We start from the raw sequence: 19,311 nt of genomic DNA, 5'->3' as shown, positions 1-19,311 counted from the left end.
TCTGAACAGATTCCATACATGGGACAGTTCGGTTCCTGAGCTCAGGGGGAGGTACCCTTCTCTCCATGGCCATCTTCTTCTTTCATTATCCCTCCTCGACCTCGCCACTTCCTGGAGACGATCACAAGGCAGAAGCCGAGTTTGGGGTTAAAGAGGCTGGGACGGACCCGGTCAGTCTGCCTCCTGGAAACGTACTGGATCCACCGTCCCTGACACCCTTGTCACAGACATAACAAGGGTGTGGGTCCTGTCCTTCCTGGTTTCATTCATACCTCCAAGGTGTCAGTGTAGACTGAAAGGAATTCTCCAGGACGAGAGGGCTGTCGATCAGCACCGACCTCTCGAGTCTCCCTACTTTCTAGTGATTGAGCAGCCTCTCCCTCAGCGTCAGTGAAGTCAACGGCCATAGAGTCACGTGACGAAAATGACCACAGCTGACTTGGGTGGCAAAGGTGAAGATATCCTGGCAGTGAGGGCCAATTCTGGGGACCGAGAGGCCCACGACTGTGGGGACCCAAGTAGTTGCTTCTCCTGAGGTGCTCATCGCTCTGTCCCTGAGCACTTCCTCTGTTATCACCCAGAGCAAAGCCAGGAACAAGTAAGTGCTTTCAAGTGTTTACTTGGTTGTCGAGCGCTGATAAAATGTTGGCCTTCGTGTGGTTCTGGATGAGACAGACATGCCCCGTACAACCCAGCCAGCCCTGGGCTCCGCGAAGGGCCTGGGAATGGGTGATAGTTTTCAAATAACACCCAGTTCTAGGGTTTCAGCCCAATGTTTGCTCACCGATTCCAGCTGCTTAGCTCATGAGAGACGTGTTTACGCTGCGTCTGCCTCGGGGCCACTGCGGTTTGAGTGGCATCCGCCGGGGTTGGTCCCAAGGCAAGAGCTTGGGCCAGTGCCAAGAGGGACAAGGAGCCTGCCAACCAGGAAGAAGAGGAAGGAACAACCACAGCAACAAAAGCGAGCCACCTCCAGTTCAAGACCCCGGCCCTGCCCCTTCACTGCGCTCAGGCTCTGGTCCCCTGGAAACCACCGCCGGACTGTCTGAAGACACAGCCCGTGGCACGGGTTTATCCATCGCCCCGCAGACTGCGGGAGAGCGGAGCGAGGGCGTCCAGACGGGAGCCAACTTACAGCGCGCCCAGCTGCGTCTGGAGCCCGAACCCCGGAGACGCGCGTGAACAGGCAGTAACTGTGACGACGCTGTGGATGACAGTACTGCCCCCACTCAGCACCATTGAGCCCGCCGCTCACCTGTGCCCACCCCAGGACTTTCTGCCTCCCTGGATGGGGGGGGGTGGGGGGGTGTCATTCAGCAGATGAAAGCAAATGATCTCAGGTCTCCCTGCGTGAATGATCCAACCTGACAGGAGATTCCAGATAGGTTTACAATTCAACCATCATACCAATCGGTATCCCCCCAACTGACCTCCTTCCCCCTAGAAATCAGAGCTGGAGCAGACCCTAAGGTCGGGGCACCCACGTTTCCCTTCCGCTACACCACGGTCACGGGTGGCAGTGGGGTCCCTGTGCCCTCTCCGACTCAGGAGTGGGGTCCCCTCGGATCTGCCTTCCCCATGAGAAACCAGGCAGGCAGAGAAGTCCACCCAACGCGCCCAACAGAGGCGAGAACTGTGCTGGGCACTCGGCCCCTCGGACTCCAGGCCTTCGTGAACGCTGTGAATCACGAGCGCGTTCCGCCGGATAGAAATCGCACTTACAGGAACGGGGAGGTTTGAGACAAAAGAGTGAGTTAGAAAAGAAAAACTCTAATAGAAGAGAGCATTTCCTTAATCACCACCCTTCACTTTCTTCAGTGAATCGGAGCCCACGGCCACCCGGGGTCACGTGTGCCAAACCACAATGCTCACACACCCGGATGCACAGCCCAGTGCACACCAGCGGGCCAGCCAGCCACCGTGAGCTCTCGTTCAGGAGCGAGGGAGAGAGCAGGAGGAAAGGCAGAACCCAGATCAGCAGAGGATTCGTGTCTGGACGTCTCCTGCCCCGACTCCCCTGTAGTGGAGGACAGTCAAGGACTGGGGTGCCGTGGACACCTCAGGAGGAGACTGACCCCAGCAGCCTGACACCAGTCCTCGGTGCCGCCCCGTCCGTCCCCGGAACACCGCGACGGATGACGCTTCCTTTCCCTCTCCTCCGCCTGGCCGCCTCCCGGGGAAGGGAACTCGGACGAGCACAGGAACAGAGGAGACGCCGCTTTGCTTGTCTGACTGCAGCCGCTGGGCGGCGGAGCCTGGCACAGGGACTCGGGGCCCGGCATGACACGGGAACCTAGGAGCCCAGACCCCTGCGCGCGTGGGCCAGGGACGCGGGACCCGGACTTCCACGAGCACGGCTGGAGATCTTTGTATCTGGGGCGGTCTCTGGCTCCCAGTTGACAAATGGAGGGAATACTGGCTCCCCCTGCCAGTGGAGTCGCTGTGTTGCGTTGTCCCAGCGCACCTGTGCGGAGAGGCCTGGGGGGCGAGGAAACCCCAGCCCCGGGGCCTTGTCTCTCTCTCTCCTCTCCAGCCAAAGCTTCGACGCCAGCAAGATCTTCCTGACCTACGGCAGCATCCGTCCTGCCCATCTGCCCCCCGGGGTAGCGGATCGAGGGCAGGGAAGGTCAGCGGCTGGGAGGGTAGAGAGCGCCGGGCCGTCTCACGAGAACTCGCCGTAGGTAGTGTGCGGAATCTGCCACGGGTCGCGCGCCGTGTCACTCCCGGCGTGCAAGGGAGCTCACTTCGGCGCGACAGACGCTAACTACACTTCCAGTAAGAAGCCCCCCACCCCCGCTGCTCCGGAGGCTCACCCCCCCACCCCCGCTGCTCCGGAGGCTCACCCCGCAACCCCCGCTGCTCCGGAGGCTCAGCTCCGACCACTGCAGCTCGAAGCCAGCCTGGGAAGCAAAGTCTGTGAGGTGCCCAATGAATCTGCAATTAACAACAGCGGGGGGGGGGAGGGGGGGAAGGCCGGCAGCCGGAACTAGAGCTGTGGTTCTGACGGCAGAGTGCTAACCTTGAGCACCAAAGCTCAAGGACAGCACCCAGGCTGTGGGTTCAAGCCCCGAGACTAGCCCCCAAGACTAGCTAGGACTTCCCAGGACACCCCGGGGACCGGCAGAGCTCTCCAGTGTCACTGTGGCATTTGAGGAGTGTCACATTCTTGAAACAGGACATGGCAAGTTTCTGGCTCCCTCTTCTTGATTTCAACCCCGCCGGTGTCTTCCTGTGTTTATTATGAAACAACACATAGGGCGCATCGGGCACAGCGCGTCCAGCTCCTCTGCAGGCTTTCCGCGGGGCTAGGGGACCGGGGCAAATCCTCACGCGGTGCGTAGTGAGGACATGAGCGATTATTAAGAAGAGGAGACTCCGGAGTCAGACACCAAGCCCTGCCACTTAGGAGTTGTGAGATGATCATCCTTGTTCTACCTGCTGATCTTTCCAAGTTTTTCTAGCTCAGGAAACACGAAGAGATAGAAATATGAGCTACAGCCCAGAGCCTACCTGCAATCACCCAGCGGTGGTAGCGATCACTGTCTCCAGCAGCGATCTTGGCGGGTGACAGCTCTGGCACTGTTGCTCGTATCAGAGCTTTCTGTCGGGAGCCATCCTTGCTCTTTGGATGTTAGGGGGGGCTCTCCTGGAAGAGAGGCAGGAGGATGTCTCCGAGCCAAGGTCCCAGGCAAGATCATGCATGGTCTTCCTTACAAGTTAAAGAAGCCCTACCTATGAGGTGCACTACCCGAGAAGAGTTTACAGGGTAAGAAATGTATTGGAAAGAGTTTCCACATGGAACGGTAATTGAGGCAGACCTTTACCTTGAGCCTTCCTCTTTTCTCGAAGCTGAGTCCCAAAGGAAAATGGCAGCACTTCCTGTCATGTCTGAAGTCTTTTCTTGGGAAAGGGGTAATGGTGGGCTGGGTGCCCCGGGACCGACAGAGGTGCCTGGGTAATGTGTTTAGTACTCCTTAATCTTCCTCCTCCTCCTCCTCCACCTCCTCCTCCTGCCAGTTCTAGCCACCTCTGCTTAGCACAGCTTGTAGAGCTCCAGGGGAAGAGAGACACATCATTGATAGAGCTCCCCCTTCTCTGCAGACCCAGGCACCTCCAAACTGGCTCACCACATGCTATGATGCCTCTTGACTCTGTGACCTCGTAGGCAACGCAGCTAGGTCTCCCGGTCGTGGCTCTCTCTGCACACAAAAGAGAAGCCAAAAAAACTCGCGGAAGGGGTTGTTTAAAACAATCATCTTCTAAAATAGACCTCGCCACGGTGGGCAGGGATGGGAAAGGAAAACTGGGGGGCAGCAGAGCAAGGGGCGACGCTGTCCACAAAGAGACGTGCTCACCGTCTGGCTTATGAAACTGTAACCCCTCGGTGCAACTCCTTCGTAATAGCAGATTATACGAGAAGGAATCATTTTCCCGGCAGAGAGGAGGAAGACAGGAAGCTGAGCATACATTTTTATGTTGGGGGGGCTGGTGGGGGGAAAATGAGGGATCACCTGGCCCTGCCCCTTCTACCCCCCCCCACCTCAGGGTGGGCCAGCCCTGTCTAGAAACCCAGGGGGCGGGGTCTCCACAAGAGACCTCTGCATCTTTGCTTCCTGGAATCTACTGGAAGGAAACTGACACACCAGCCAAGCTATTCGACTGAGGTTTGTAACGAAAGCACATTCTCCACTTGGGTTTGTTATTTCTTTTCTCGAGGGGAGGGTTGGATGGAGGGATGCGGTTTAACAACGAACACGGCCCCGGGACAGCCATGAAAATCACGGCTCCCTCCCCTTCTCCCCTGTCTCCGCCGGGGCCTCGGTTCCAGGAAGCCGAGTGGACTGGGGTTTGCCAAGTACCTGGGGAAATGGGTCAGGGTGGATCCCTGAGACTGGGAGCCGAGGAAACCACACCGCCGGGCAGGTATGGGAGCCGTGCCGGGGCTGGCACGCGTTCGGTTACAAGTGGAAGGAGGGAGGCTCTGGTTTCTGGAGCCTGGCTGGACTTCAAGATGTAACCGAGAGCGTGTTCCACCTGATTCACTGCCCTCACACACGACAGAAAAATGCATCCCAGGCCCCTGGCGTCCACCCACACCAAGGTCCACGCGTTTATCTTCATGCTTTCTTAATAAGGTCAGTCCGTCGCACGCCAGCCAGTGTGTGTAAACTGTCGGAATCGACTCTGGAGATCGTTTTAGGGAATTACAGCTCATAGAACCAAGGCCTGGGCCGGATGCACAGACACCGTCGGGAGGAATCCTGGGAGGAAGGGTAGCCATTCCCACACCCGGACCGTCTTCCGTCCTCACCACCACCAGACCTGCTTTTAAACTTCGGGGTGACTCCGCGAGTCGATGCTTTGTGTCTGTCCCCCTGTATCTTTCGGGGAGAGAGAAAATGATGCCGTGCTACGTGTTAATGGGCTTGGGTTTCAAAGCTCGAGAGTTCAGCCGAGCGCAGGTGGTTCGCACCTAGAACCCTCGCTGCGGAGGAGGCTGAGAGTCTGAGGCTGCCCGCGCAGCACAGTCGGCGAGACTCTTATCTCCAGTTAACTGCCCAAAAGCCAGAAGTGGAGCTGTGGCTCAAGGGGTTAGAGCTCCAGGCTTGAACAAGAGGGCTAAGGGACGGTGCCCAGGCTGTGAGTTCTCAAGCCCCAGGACTGCATAATAAAGACAACAACGACCAGAACCCCTCCCCAAGGTCCACGGGATCGCTCTTGCCAGTCAGAGGCCGCCGATGAGGCCCAGGGTCAGAACGGGCAATTGCTACGTGGACATGCGTTCATTTCCCCCATCTAGTCCGCAGTCAGGCAGCCAAACGGTGCACCCTGTTGTGAGATGAGCCAGCCCACCCCACCAAGGGTCGCAGAGAGCTTTCCAGACACAGGGACGCTCCCACGGCCCGCAGAAGCCAGGGGAGAGAGGAGCTACTCCTCCCCCCAGCACAGAAGCCTGTGACGCTGGTCCAAGACCATGGTATGGGGTGTGGGGGGTGGAGAAGGGGAGACCGAGGGCCCCGGGGCTTTCACAGGGCTGTCCTCGTCCGTCTGTGCAAAGGCTGGCCACAGCCAACATGGCGGCTACGGGACACAAGCCCAGCAGGGAGTGGCTGAACCAAGGGGGGTGTGGGAATCAGAGGTTCTTCAGAAGAAGGAACTTTCTAGATGTGTGTGTGTGTGTGTGTGTGTGTGTGTGTGTGTGTGTGTGTCACTAGTGTGCATTGTCTGGTGCAGCTGGCCTGGGATGTGTCAGGACGTCAGAAGATCTTGAAGAGCCGTGACTCAATGCTGCGGGCTCTGGGGTGGCCCGGGACCCCCTCAGAAGCTGGGGTTACCGCCGTCTGTCGGCAGATCTGCGGGGCCTCCGTCGGAGCGGCGTCTCCATCCGAGAGCGGCGGTGCACCCCACAGCGCCCTGGCTGGAAACACAAGGCCGGGGGCGCGGCCTGCACCTGTGCCCCGAGCCTGCGTCCAAGCGAGGGCCTCCCCAGGGGGAGCCCCCATAACCAGGCCTCCCTCCCTCCCTCCCTCCACCCACCCAGGGCAAGGCAAGAAGGAAAAATACAGGGAAGGAGGGAAGGGAAGGGGGAATGGAGGAGAGGAAGTGGAGGGGAGGGAATGGGAAGGGAAAGAAATAGAGAGCAATCGAAGGATATTAGGGAGGAAGGATGGTGGGGTGGGAGAGGGAGAGGGAGGGGGAGGGAGAAAGGGAGGGAGGGAGAACGCTGGGGTTGGGGGGGGATCAGGTGGCTGAGCTTCTTAACTTCAGCCCGGCTGGGCCACGTCTTTGCTGCTTTTCTTTCTCCGGCGTGCCCGCGCAACTCACCGAAACCCTCGATCAACCGGGTCGGCTTCCGTGTTCAGGAGAAAAGCAAATACCAGGAAAACGGGGGGGGGGGGCGGGAGGAGGGAGGGCGGCTCTTCCCTCTTTCCTTTGGTGATCGCCACGTTCCGTCCTGGCCTCCAGGCCTTGGCTTGTGCCCTGGGCTTCGAAACACAAGGAGCTGTTCAGCTGGGTCTTTGGCGGGAACGTGGGGGCTTAGCAGGCTCCGGGCCTCTCACCTCCCGCTGCCCGGGCCTCGTCGTCCAGCCGAACCCAGAGGGAGTGGAGGTAACCTTTGCTATTTGGGAATAAAGCTCAAAGCCCCAGGCCACCCATGGAAACTCCAAGGCAGGCAGCGTGGGAAGACGGAGCCCCCTTCGGGTTTAGGAAGCGCGGGTGCCACCTGCTGGAGGACGGAGGTATTGCCTGCCCCTGGCCTGGGAAGCGCAGCCTGGGCCTCTCCTGTCCGGGCAAGAACCCAGGGGCTCCAACGTCCCTCGTGGGTCACTGATTCGTGATGCGCAGCGCTGGGGAGGGAACTGAGCAGGCCACGTACTGCGGGGCCGGCTTTTCTGAGCCTTCAGGCCAAGCGGCTAACCTTGAGCAGGTGACCTGACTTCTCTGGGCCTCAGTTTCCACACTTGTCATCTGAGGCTGGGTGCAGAGCCGGCTGCACCCACAGCTCCAGGAACAGCAGGCGTGTAAAGGCTTGAGCAGGCTCTCGTTGGCTTCCCAGGGCTGTTTTCTCACGCCACTTAACAAGGCTGGGTCCCAGTGTGATTGCACACACTGCACACACTGACTGGTTTCTGCAGCCCATGTGTTAAAAGCAGTGGAGGTCAGAAGGAGGGATCGGTGGACCCCGTTTTCACAAATGTGAAAACTCACCCTGTGCTGAGCCCCAGGGAACTGGGGCTGGATGCAGGACCTGGGGCAGGGCAGGGGGCGGGGCCAGGGGGTTGGGGTCAGGGCAGGGGGCAGGGCCAGGGGGTTAGAGCCAGGGCAGGGGGTGTGGCCAGAGCAGGATAGTGAGAGTCAGGGTTACTTCTTCCTAGCACCCTGGCTCCAAGACAGACCTGGAGTTCCTGGGGGTCACCCCCTCCTCCAGGAGCCCCAGAAACTGGGGCACACAAGGGGACAGTGGCGAGGTCCTGAGTCACCTTCCTAGAGTGGAAAAAAAGGGTCTGCGGTCGGCAGCAGGGGCTTTGGGCCCTGTCCCCCCCCCCCCCCGCCCCTTGCTCCCGGATCTCAAGGGCTTTCTGTGGGTGTCCCCTTGGTCTCTGCCACTCCCATCCACGCTGTGACCAAAGAAAGGCCCGCTGCTTGAGACACACACACACACACACGCACACACACACGCACGCACACACACACTCAGGGCCACCACAATTCTCTGTATGTGTTTAATAGCTAAGCCTCTGCAAACGGGGGGCCCTAAGAGGCACCCGACCCCAGCCTCTGTCATTTAAATGCCCCACGAAACACAGCTAGGTCCTGAGGGAATTCTGTGACGCGCTGTCACAACTGGCCTCTGAGTTATCCCAGAGCCAGCCGCCAGCCTTTAAAAAGTGACCCATTAGGGGCTGGGGATATGGCCTAGTGGCAAGAGTGCCTGCCTCATATACATGAGGCCCTGGGTTCGATTCCCCAGCACCACATATACAGAAAATGGCCAGAAGTGGCGCTGTGGCTCAAGTGGCAGAGTGCTAGCCTTGAGCAAAAAAAGAAGCCAGGGACAGTGCTCAGGCCCTGAGTCCAAGCCCCAGGACTGGCCAAAAAAAAAAAAAAAAAAAAAAAAAAAAGTGACCCATTAGGCTTGGGAGGAGCGGCCGGGGGCGGGGGGGGGGGGGGGAGGGGGGCGGGGGGGGCGGTGCCGGGCTCGGCGCAGGTGTGCGAAGCGCCAGCGCCACCTGGTGGACACTCAGGGCTCTCCGGGCTCTCAGAAGCTGCCCGCCTCGCTGCCCGGCCCTGCAGGGACCCCCCGGGGTGAGGTGCGACATCACTGTCACTAACTTCTTTAAAGACCTGGCCGTCCCCAGACAGGGAAAGCAAGGTTCAAGGGAGTGAGTCGGAGCTTTGAGACTGTGACACACACACACACACACACACACACACGCATATTTAGCAAATAAAGAAAATCCACCAAAAGAGAGGGAGAAACACTTTTTCTCCCCTTCCCTCTCCCCCTCCTCCCCTCCCCTCCCTCCCCTCCCCCTCCTCCCTTCCCTCCCCTCCCCTTTCTTTCTCTGCCCCCAGGCGCGTGCTGCCCCTCCCGGCTAATGGTCCAGGGGAACGCGAAGCTGCCGAAGTCACGCAGAGGTTTTTGCCCGTTGGCGTTTCTTCTTGATCGAGAGTGGATGGACACCAGCACGGGCTTTGGCAGTGTTCAACAGGCCGCTTTTGAACGCCCAGTGCCGGTGCTAGATGAACACGAAGGGGCAGAGGCACAGACTAAATGGTGACTGTGACTCTGTGTGTGTGTGTGTGTGTGTGCCGGTCATGGACTTGAACTCAGGGCCTGGGCACTGTCCTTGAGCTTTTTTTTTACTCAAAGCTAGTGATCTACCACTTGAGACACAGCTCCACTGGCAGCTTTTGTGGACTTCATTGGGGATAAGAGTCTCGCAGACTCTCTTGCCTGCTTCTGCTCAGTCCACAGAGTCCGGAGGGAGGACCCTGAATCCGTGTCCATCAAGGTTTAGGCAACAGTGAGAACCCCGAGTCCTGCAAGTTGAGTGGGTTTTCCTGTGCACTGGGGGCGGTTTATCTCCAAGCTTCCGTTTCTCTCCATGGCGATGAGAGTGTTGCTCTGTTACCTCACATGTGACGTGGAAAAGATTGTGAACACCGTTTGCCCCCAGCGTGGAAGGACGGCATCGGGTTAGAGGAAATCAACGGAAGCCTTGGCTGAGATTTGGGAGGAGTTCAAATAGAGAGCCCCAAAGACAGTTTTAGAAGAGAAAACTACTCTCCCCCCAGCCGGGGTGGCCTGTGCCGGGGGCCGGGGTGGAAGATTCTGAGACGGCAGGTGAGGGGGAGAGCCAGTCTCAGAGACAACGGCTGGGAGGGCTCTGGAATCAGATGACGCTGGGAGCAGACATGGACACAGATAGTACTTCCAGACAATCCCAGAACTGCCTATTTGAGGGAACTCAGAATTATCACGTGATTGAGCATTACCTCAGTGGCCGAAGCCTCTCCTTATACTTGCTAATAACCTCGCATGAGAAATCTAACTGCAAACATCTGTTAGAATGGAATTAATCATCCCAGCATGGTTTTTGCTGTTGTTGTTATTCTGCTTACAATACAGTCCCCAAAGGGCCCACTGAGTTCTTCTCCAAGTCAATGTATGTGGCGTCTATGCAGAATAGAGGGGTGACTTGCTTTCTATCTCAAAATCAAAACGGCTGACCTTCTCCCTTAGCACCGCCCGGGGTGGACAGGCCGCACCCCGCCCGGTCCTGGCTGCCAGCTCTGCTTTCTTCCTTTCCTCCTAAGGAGATACAGGCGCTCTGTCTTTCCCAGGCTCTGCCGGGTGGTGGGTGAGCAGCCCCCTTCCAGTCACGAGGGGCGGCTGAGGGTGGGGTGATCCTGTCCTACCGAGTCTGCGGCACGTTCACAAGCACCCAAGGTCGCGGCAAGAGGATGAGGCAGGGCAGGAGGAGTCGTGAAGCAGCTCTGACACGGGCGATGTAGACACCAAGGCAGGCTCAGAAGCGGCTCACGGGGATCTGAGTCAGCCACGTCACTGCGGCCAGAGTGGGCGGCGCTTAGGACCCATGGAAGAGAAAAGACAAGCAGGGTGATCGATCGGCCCTGGGTCTCAGACGTTGCGTGTTCACAGAGAGAGCGGGGGCCACCGGGCTCAGGGCTGGGGCTCCCAGACCAGGCTTCCCCCATTATTCCGGTCTAGGAAGATCGGAACAACAGACCATGTCTGGCTGGGTCTCAGGAAAAGGAGACAAGTGGCCCGTTTTGCCTGTCCCTTGATGCTCCCTGGTGAGAAATGACGGCTGTCCGGGGTGACTTATCTACCAATAATAACATCGCTTGTATTAAGAGCCAGGGCTGGCTCCTCGCTCATCAAATGTTTTATGATCTTGGAAAGAATAGGGGTGATTGATGAGCTGCACAGACATGGAATTTCTCAGTCAAAAGCCCGGCTGTAGAGGCCTCCTTCCTTCCCTTCTGGGAATAAATCTAGAGGCTCCGAGCTGATCCTATTGGTCTTCCAGTTGCAGAAGGAGCTAGAAGGCAGAAGGGGCTAAAGGGATGGGAGGGGCCAACGCTGAGTGTCCCGCGTTCTATTTTTGGGGTTCTCCTTGTCTATGTTCTTGGACAAAGTGAGTGTTATAGACACCCAAAACCCACACCACGAAGCACACATTTCTACAAGCGAAAGCTGTCGGGAAGAAAGTGCAAATGCAGACTCGTGTCAATCTGATAACGCCATGCTAGGCCAAGCTTGTTTTATTACATACATTCTGCATTCTAAGAACTAGTAACTTGGTATTGTAAACATTAAGCATTACAGAGTTAAAATTCAAGGCCACATTAGATCATGGATTGTCTCTCTTTTTGTGTGGTGTGTCTTTGGCTGGCCGAGATCAACTCGTAGTGTATAAATGCATAAGTTATATAATAATTATATAAAAAAAGAAAAACAAAAACAAAAACAAACCATTGACTTGTATACTTCATCCTGACAAACGCACAGCGTTTGCGACTCAAAGAGGAAAACTGGAGCCCGTCTACCCACGATGCAAAGCCCCCTCTCGCGCTGAGGTCCTGAATGTTTCTCTTAAATATCAGACAATTCCAGTTCACGTGTTCTTTAACAGAGAAAGAGATGTGTGTTTGGGGTTCTGAGTGCTACTCCCTCCCTCCCTCCATTACGCCTGCTGTGTCCACTTTCTGAACTCTGGGTCCGGTAGAACCCTGACTGCGTTAATCCTTAACACTCCGTGCTTCATGCTCTGCCATTCCAAGGTGCCTGAAATCCAGACTTTACTGCTTGAGAAGTTTCTTCCCCCCCATCCCTGCCTCCTCGTCCTCCTCCTCCACGCCCTCTCTCTCCTCCTCCATCCCTTTATCGACAACCACACACCCACCCGGTCCACATCCCCCGTCCACCCTCTGGCTCGTAGTTCCCGTAATACCGTCTAGGAGACGGACACGTGGCGCCGTCTTCACAGTTTGAAACAGCTGGTAGCCCTCCCTCACCTGCGGAGTATCTGAACCAAAACATCAAACCCACAAGTTCCATGGCCAACATCTGTTCAGGTGCCCTGGCCGTCTTGTCTGTCTCTCCCCCTCTCTTTCCTCCCCGCCCCTTCTCTCATCCTGCTGTTTTGACTTTGGTTTGGATATGTTTCTATCATAAAGTACAGGTAGTTTTCTTTGGGTATATTAGGCCAAGACTGTGTTCTGTCTATTGCTTTCGTGGAAGCCCAATTTGTAGGAGCAGGGTCCCCAACGCTACTGTGTATACACTACTTAAGGCTACTTGTTTTGTTTTTTTTTTTTCATTTTGGCACGTGTCCTCATGACTTCATGCTTCTACATACAAATATCTTTGACAAGATCGGGCCGCGGGTCACAGGTCCCTACAGATGACATGTTGAGAGCCTTTCGTCCGGAGTCACCGTCTCCCACTCCGAGTCTCCGGGTCTCCCCCGGCTCGCTTCCCCCCAGCCCCAGGACAGCGCCGGTTCCTCCCTCGTGAGGCACTTTAGATGCGTGTGCTCTGGTCCGAGTCCGTGGCAATGTACGGGTGACTGCGGGCGGTCGGGCGAGGCCGCCGGGGGGCCTTTAGTAGTAGGAGCCCAGGTGAGAGGGCACGTGGCCGGCCGGGAGCCGCGTGTTGGGGTAGATCCCCCCAGTCGGTGAATTCCAGTAGGGGTTGGGGGCGGCAAAGAAACTGGAAGAGGTGACCGGGAGCGCCGGCGGGTGGGGAGCCACGAAGTTCATCTTCTGGGGGTGGGCGTGGTAGGAGCCCATGTACGGGAGGTCGGAGGGGTACTTGTAGAGCGAGGATTCCGGAGGGTGGGGCTGGAGCGCCTGGGCGATCCCGTGGAAGTCAAACTTGTAGGCGTAGCGCTTGCCGTGGACCTTGGTCATGATGTTCTTGTCGTAGTAGTAGCGCAGGGCGCGGCTGAGCTTGTCGTAGTTCATGTTGGGCTTGCTCTTGCGCTCGCCCCAGCGCCGGGCCACCTCGTCGGGGTCGGTCATCTTGAACTCCCCGTTGGTGCCTTCCCAGGTGATGCAGTTGGAGTTGGAGCTGTCGGACAGCAGCTCCAGGAGAAACTGCCACAGCTGGATCTGGCCACTCCCTAGCGACAAGGCGGGCGGGGGGGGGGGGGGGGGGGGGACAGAAAGCACAGTGAGCACAGGCTGTGGACGACACCCTTCCATCCAGGGCAGAAGTGGCTGCTCCCCGCCCCCCCCACGCCCGGGGCCAGGCTGCCCCTCACTCCCAGATATCCTGCAGCCAGGCCAGCACAAGGACCCACGGCCAGCCCGGTGCTTCCAGGAGTAACCACCTACGTGTGTGGATGTTGCTAGAGCCCCTCCCTGTGGGAGCTACCTGGGGAAAGAGCCACGTGAAGGCGGCATCAGGAAGGCCGGAAGCGTCCCTAGTGTCCGCCTGCCCCGAGCTGCCTCCTCACGCCCTCCTTGCCCTCCTTGCCCTCGGTGCTAACCCGGCCGGGATCCCTGCTCAGGTTGATGACTTTGCTCAGAGCACAGCCACGTCAAGCTGGTGTTTGGGGGGCACAGCGCGCTCATTTTCCCCTACAGAACGAGGCCGGAAAGGCCACGATGGGGAGGGCAGCAGTGACTGGACACCAGTTACATTGGCTAGGATGGGTAAAAATCATGAAACGTCGGACGGAGGAAATGAATAGCTGAGCGTCTGTGGAAAATAACCCAGGAGGGGAAGTCAACACTGTTCTTTCCAACAGGGCCTTCGGTTGGCACTCGGAGGACAGTTCGGCCAAAACTTTCCTGACAGAATCAACCCATCCAAAACGACGCAGCTCAGAAAGAAGCGGCTCCATTTCCAACCAGATCACCCATCCCCCGTGAGGAGGCTAATGACTCCACGGAAGTCCCTGTGTCAGCTCCGAACCTCAGGCCTGATGGCAAGGGGACCCCAATGAGAAGCCGCATCTGAACCAGAATGCTCAGCCCCCCAGATCAGAGATGGCTCTCTTTCTCTCTTTTCCCTCCCTCCCTCCCTCCCTCCCTCCCTCCCTCCCTCCCTCCCTCCCTCCCTCTGTTCCTTCCTTCCTGCCTTCCTCTATTTATCCAAGAAGAAACCTACGCATATCCTTCTAGCCACTACGCCCCCTTGCCCTCGGTTGACTTACAGCTCCCTGAAGAAGACGATGTAGAGAGATTAATGGTAATCTATGGTATACTAGAAGTTAAGCTATGCGCTCCTAGTTCTGAGAAAGTTTACAAGAGGTAAAAGGCAGGCCTGTCTATCCTAAACTCCAGGAGAGCACTGCCTAGGTCTTGATAGCAAAGTAGATTACCTTGTAAGACACGTTAAGGACTATCCATCAACGTGAATAGGATGATTAGAGTCACTTTCGGGGTCATTGATGTCATGTGAAATTGTACTATAAGCCTGCTCTCGATCGTTCCCATTAGCTCCCTGTATAAATTGTCCAAGTCATAAACCCTTGTTTCCAGGATGGAAGGCGATGTTTGTGAATTCACCCATACACCAGCCTCGTGAGAAAGGTCAGCCCGGTCTGGGTACATCCTGGAAAGGGATCGTGTTCAGTCTAGCAACACATTTGAAATGCATTAACAGCTTGTAGCTCATCGCGATGGAAGCCTCAGCGTTGGTGGAAGCCCGTATAGGAACTGTTCTCAATCAAGTTCTGTTGCCCCCAACACTGCACCGAGACACACGGAGGAATACACAGAGTGACATGGAAACACCATATGGTTTTTGTATATATGTTGTAACTAAAGAATTAAAACCTGAGAAAAAGAGATTCCATAGATGACCTGGGAATCGGGAGAAACGTGGGGGTTTGACTTCACAGTCTAACATCTGCTTCGCTGTAAACACACACAGTGGTTTGAAAATAAATATTCAGTGTCAACTTCCTCCCATGCAGAGAGCAATTCCACAGATGGTGTGTGGATGCCCAGACCGGCCTCGGCAGCCAGCAATCTGCACCGGCGCTAGCATTGCTTCCCAGGAGCCCGCTCCAAACCCATCTCCCCTGCACCTGCACGCAGGGGACCGCGGGAGAGGAAGCAGTCTCTCGCGTCTCCCTTGCTGCTTCGGCGTGAAAGACTTAAAGTCACGCCGCAAACCCACAGCTCACAAGAGAGACGGCCCACTCGCCCCCATTTTCCCCACCCATCAGGAAGAACCAGTGCTCCGAGCTGGGCCATTCCAGGAGAAGGGAAGCTTTGGATCTGTAAACAAATTCAGCAGCTCCCCAAGCCTCCCCCACCCCCAAGGCAGAGGCTACCGAGGCAAACAGTGGAATTCAGTGCTTGTGATCGAGTCTCTTGTGTGGCAGTGCGCCCAGCCACCTTGGCTCCGGGAGACACAGTCATGATGAGAAATGGTCACCCATAGCCAACGGAGCCGGTTATTCCCAAGCACAAGATTCAAAAGCGATGGTGTTGAGCTCTTACGTTCCTTCCCCAAACAGTAACGCTCACTACGAGGCGAGATGCGCTTTAGAATACAGAATAGCATTCTTAAAACATAAAAAAAAAAAAATACCAATGCCAACAATGGTTAGGATTTTAAGAAATCTTAAAGGAGGCCTTGGCTAACTCCTGACCAGCTCGGAGAAACCCAGTGAGCCCAGGCCGCGGGCGCTGGCCTGTCACACAGCGGGAGTGGCCGGTGCCCGGAACGGACCAGTGACGTCGGAGGAAGGGATGGGGTTCCCTCAGCAGGAGACACGGTGCCCCAAATACACACCGCGTGCGTGTTTGGGGAGGGCACGTGGAAGTGACCAGAGGCCGATAAACGCGGGGCGTTGGAGCGAGGGGATGACAAGAGCTATCCACTGAAGGTGATAAAGGGGAGATCTTTGTACGAAGAACAATCAGAGCCGTTGGTAAGCGAGGCAGAACGGGCGGAGCGCAGCACGCAAGAGGGAAACTTCATGGAGAAGAAGCGCCTTCCTCCCCCATGGCCGACCAGGGGGCCTGCTGCCCCCCTCCCTGCTGAGCGACAGGGGCTCCGTCGGGCCCCACATCTCCAAACCGGGCCACACAGGACCTCCGTGCTCCATCCCCAGCGGGGCGACCGCGTCGTGTGGCAGGCAGCGAGCGTGTGGGCTGAAAGGCCCACGGGGTCTTGTTTAGCACAGCGTGACTTTCCTTCCCCTTCTTCACAGTCGTCCATTTGAACGGAACCCCATCCCCCATTCCTTCCTCGTGCTCCCCACTTCCCGGCGTTCCCTCAAACCTAGTTGTTGGCACACTCTGGAGATGGGTCTCCAGCCGTGTGACTGGGGGGGGGGGAAGCCATTTGACTTCCCCGGGGGCCTTTGATTCCTCTTCTAGGGGACGCAGACCTGAGACACAGAGCGCCCACAGGCATGAACACGCTCTAGGGGGGGACATGGCACGGGAGAGAGCTGTCAGTGGATTGCTCCCCAGCACTGTATGACTAGTCGAGAGCACGGAGGCTTCTAGGCTTCTCTTCCTTCTAAACGACCCTCCTCCGAAAGATCAGACTTCCCGAGCGAGGACTACTGATGATAACCACAAAACGAGGTCATTCTGTTTATCAGAATGGCCACGCCGCAGCTGAGCACCGGTGGCTCACGCCGGTCATGCTAGCTACCCAGGAGGCTGAGATCTGAGGATCACAGTTCGAAGCCAGCTGGGGCAGGGAAGTCCGTGAGACGTTTGTCTCCAGTGAACCACCTGAAAACTGCAAGTGGAGCCGTGGCTTAAAGTGGTAGAGCGCTAGCTAGCCTTGACTCAAAGAGTTCAGGGGCCCTGAGTTGAAGCTGCATGACTAGCACCAACAACAAAAAGAATGGCTAGGAGACAGTTTGCAAATGGCGGTCCCGGGAGGCGTGGCGGCCAGTCAGATGCAGTATAAGGGACAAGAGCCCCGGGCTCTGTGGACGGGAGACTGTTACAACTACCACAGGATTTCTGCGGGCGGCGCCAGCACAGCTGTCTCTGACTCGAATGCCAACGGGACGGTTCGGTTGGCACAGCCACGCGAGAGGAACCACTTACAAACGGACCCGTGGGGACCCTGCACTTTCTTCCGGCGTCTCAATTCAAACACGGACCGTCAAAGACGAGCCGCCTAGGAAGTCTTAAGGTTTCTAAGATTCTCCCTTCCAAAAGAATGTGTCTTTTCCCTGCTTGCGTCCCCCCAGGATTCCGGTGTTGAAGGCTTAACCTGGATCAGGTCCTTTACAGAAGTGACGCGCGGAAGCCGGGCACCGGTGGCTCAGGCCTGTCTTCCTAGCTACTCAGGAGGCTGAGATTCTGAGGATCACAGTTCAAAGCCAGCCCCGGGAAGGAAAATCCAGGAGACTATTATCTTCAATTCACCACTAAGAAAGCTGCAAGTCGAGCTGCGGTTCGAGTGGTAGAGCACTAGCCTTGAGCAAAAGAGCTTAGGACAGTGCCCAGGCCCGGAGTTTGGACCTCCGAACTGGAAAAAAAATAATAAAGCAGCTAAAGTGATGTCACTAGGCTGGGCCCTATTCTGATGAGACTGGCATCCTTCAGACAGAGGGCACATGTACATAGAGAGAAGAGTGATGGAAGGAGAACCAGGGAAGTAGGAGATGCCAGTCATCTAGAAGCCAGAGAGAGAGAGAGACAGACAGACAGAGACAGAGACAGAGAGAGAGAGAGAGAGACAGACAGACAGACAGACAGAGACAGAGACAGAGAGAGAGAGAGACAGACAGACAGACAGAGACAGAGAGACAGAGAGACAGAGAGAGAGCACTGAGAAGGGACCCATCGAGACCAGTGCCATGACCCTCGACTCAGAGACTTCCAGCTGCGAGGTATGAACGGCAGCCCTAGAAACCCATGACGGACGCTCTTTGCCGAAGCTAAAGTCTTCACAGACAATCCGATCATCCTTGTTTTGTTGTTGTTTTTTGACTACGACAACCCAGTGAAACCAGAAACTAAATAAAACTTCCCTTGAAGGATGTATGTCCCGAGGCAAAGTGACCTATCCAAAAGCCACCGCCCAGACGGCAGCTGTGTAAGAACAAGCTCGCTAGCTTACCTGGATTCGCGAGGCGGCTACTGGTCGGTCCCAGGATCTGGTAAGGATCTACAAGCAAACAGAAAAGAGGTTACGCTCTGAAGACAGAGGCGGGGCGGGGCAGAGGTGACTTCAGATTTCTTTGCTGAAGGGAGAGCCACCACCTCTACCTTCCTGGTTCCCGCAGAACCTCAGAGCCTCCCGTGGGAGGCTTGGGTCCCTCGGATTGCTGACACCTAGCCCAGAGCTCCTTCCAACCCAGGAAACCAACAGGGCGGCCTAGCCCCTAGGACCAGGCTGCACACCTTGTCCAGAATACCGTGTCCCCGGGACTCCGCAGCAGCTAGCACGGGAGCACGTGGCAGGGAAAACCCCAGGAAAAGAGCACGTGGGTCACGAAGGATTATCATAAAGAAGAAAAAACACGATGCTCAGTTCATCTTAGAGATTCCCCCCCCCCCCCCCCGCAGAGCCCGTCCACGCTGGTCACGGAAACCTACCTAGCTGGGGCCGCTGGTCTTCGGTTTTGGGCACTGTGGAAGGAGATGGCTGAGCAGCTGAAAATCCGAAGATGATAAGACGGTTAGCAGTGACTCCCATCTGGACAGCCACTGGCCTCGGCCGTGGTTGATGACGCACTCTAAGCACTCCCTAAGTGACTTCAGGTGTTAACGTGAGTCACACACTCACCACAGAAGCACCTGAGGGTGTGGAAGACCGCTCCCTCCCGACGAATCCACATCTTAATATGATAGCATAATGGAGTATGCGTTCCATTATTTTTTAAGAAAATATTTATACTCCCTGACTTCTAAAAAAAACTATGTTTGAAGAAAAAGAATTTGAGATGGCTTATGCCACGGAATAAAACGAACCATAGTATAAAATACATAAAGAGAAGCCGCCAGGGCAGTAAAACACAGCCAAATACAAGCAAAGCCCGAATGAAGGGACTCATTCATCATTTTCTCTGCACTCCGGCATCCCACGAGACGTGTCCAGCTGTGTGGGAACCTCAAAGGCTCCCCCCTCAGGGGATTCCAACTCGGCCCTGCTGTACTTGCCTGGGGACGCCCCGCCTCCTGGGCCACATCCCCCCGTTCTTTTCAAGGTAGGCGCTGACTGTAGGCTGGGCCCGGGCGGGGCTCATCCTCCCTTCCAGTCCCTGCGTCCCAGGGGCCGGCGGGCACCTGCTACCGGACCCAACTGCCGTCCTGCCCGTGAAGCAGGATAACGGGGCACAC

The 19,311-nt window shown here is 56.7% G+C and overlaps 1 protein-coding gene across 2 annotated transcripts in view; it reads right to left on the bottom strand.

Moving 5' to 3' along the window:
- Positions 1–11,260: 11,260 nt before the first annotated feature.
- Positions 11,261–19,311, bottom strand: part of Erg (ETS transcription factor ERG) — a 77,202-nt gene continuing 69,151 nt past the window's right edge. For both annotated transcript variants that reach the window (XM_048346226.1, XM_048346227.1), the window contains 3 exons: positions 18,568–18,624; positions 18,089–18,136; positions 11,261–13,157 (listed from right to left, as the gene is read on the bottom strand). In XM_048346226.1, coding sequence (XP_048202183.1) covers positions 12,637–13,157; positions 18,089–18,136; positions 18,568–18,624 — 626 coding nt within the window. In that variant the 3' untranslated portion in view covers positions 11,261–12,636. The remainder of the gene's footprint in view (positions 13,158–18,088; positions 18,137–18,567; positions 18,625–19,311) is intronic.

This window comes from Perognathus longimembris, chromosome 5 (assembly GCF_023159225.1).
Source record: "Perognathus longimembris pacificus isolate PPM17 chromosome 5, ASM2315922v1, whole genome shotgun sequence".
Taxonomy (NCBI): domain Eukaryota; kingdom Metazoa; phylum Chordata; class Mammalia; order Rodentia; family Heteromyidae; genus Perognathus; species Perognathus longimembris.
Note: the sequence above shows the minus strand (reverse complement) of the source record. Positions and strands in the feature narration are given on the sequence as shown.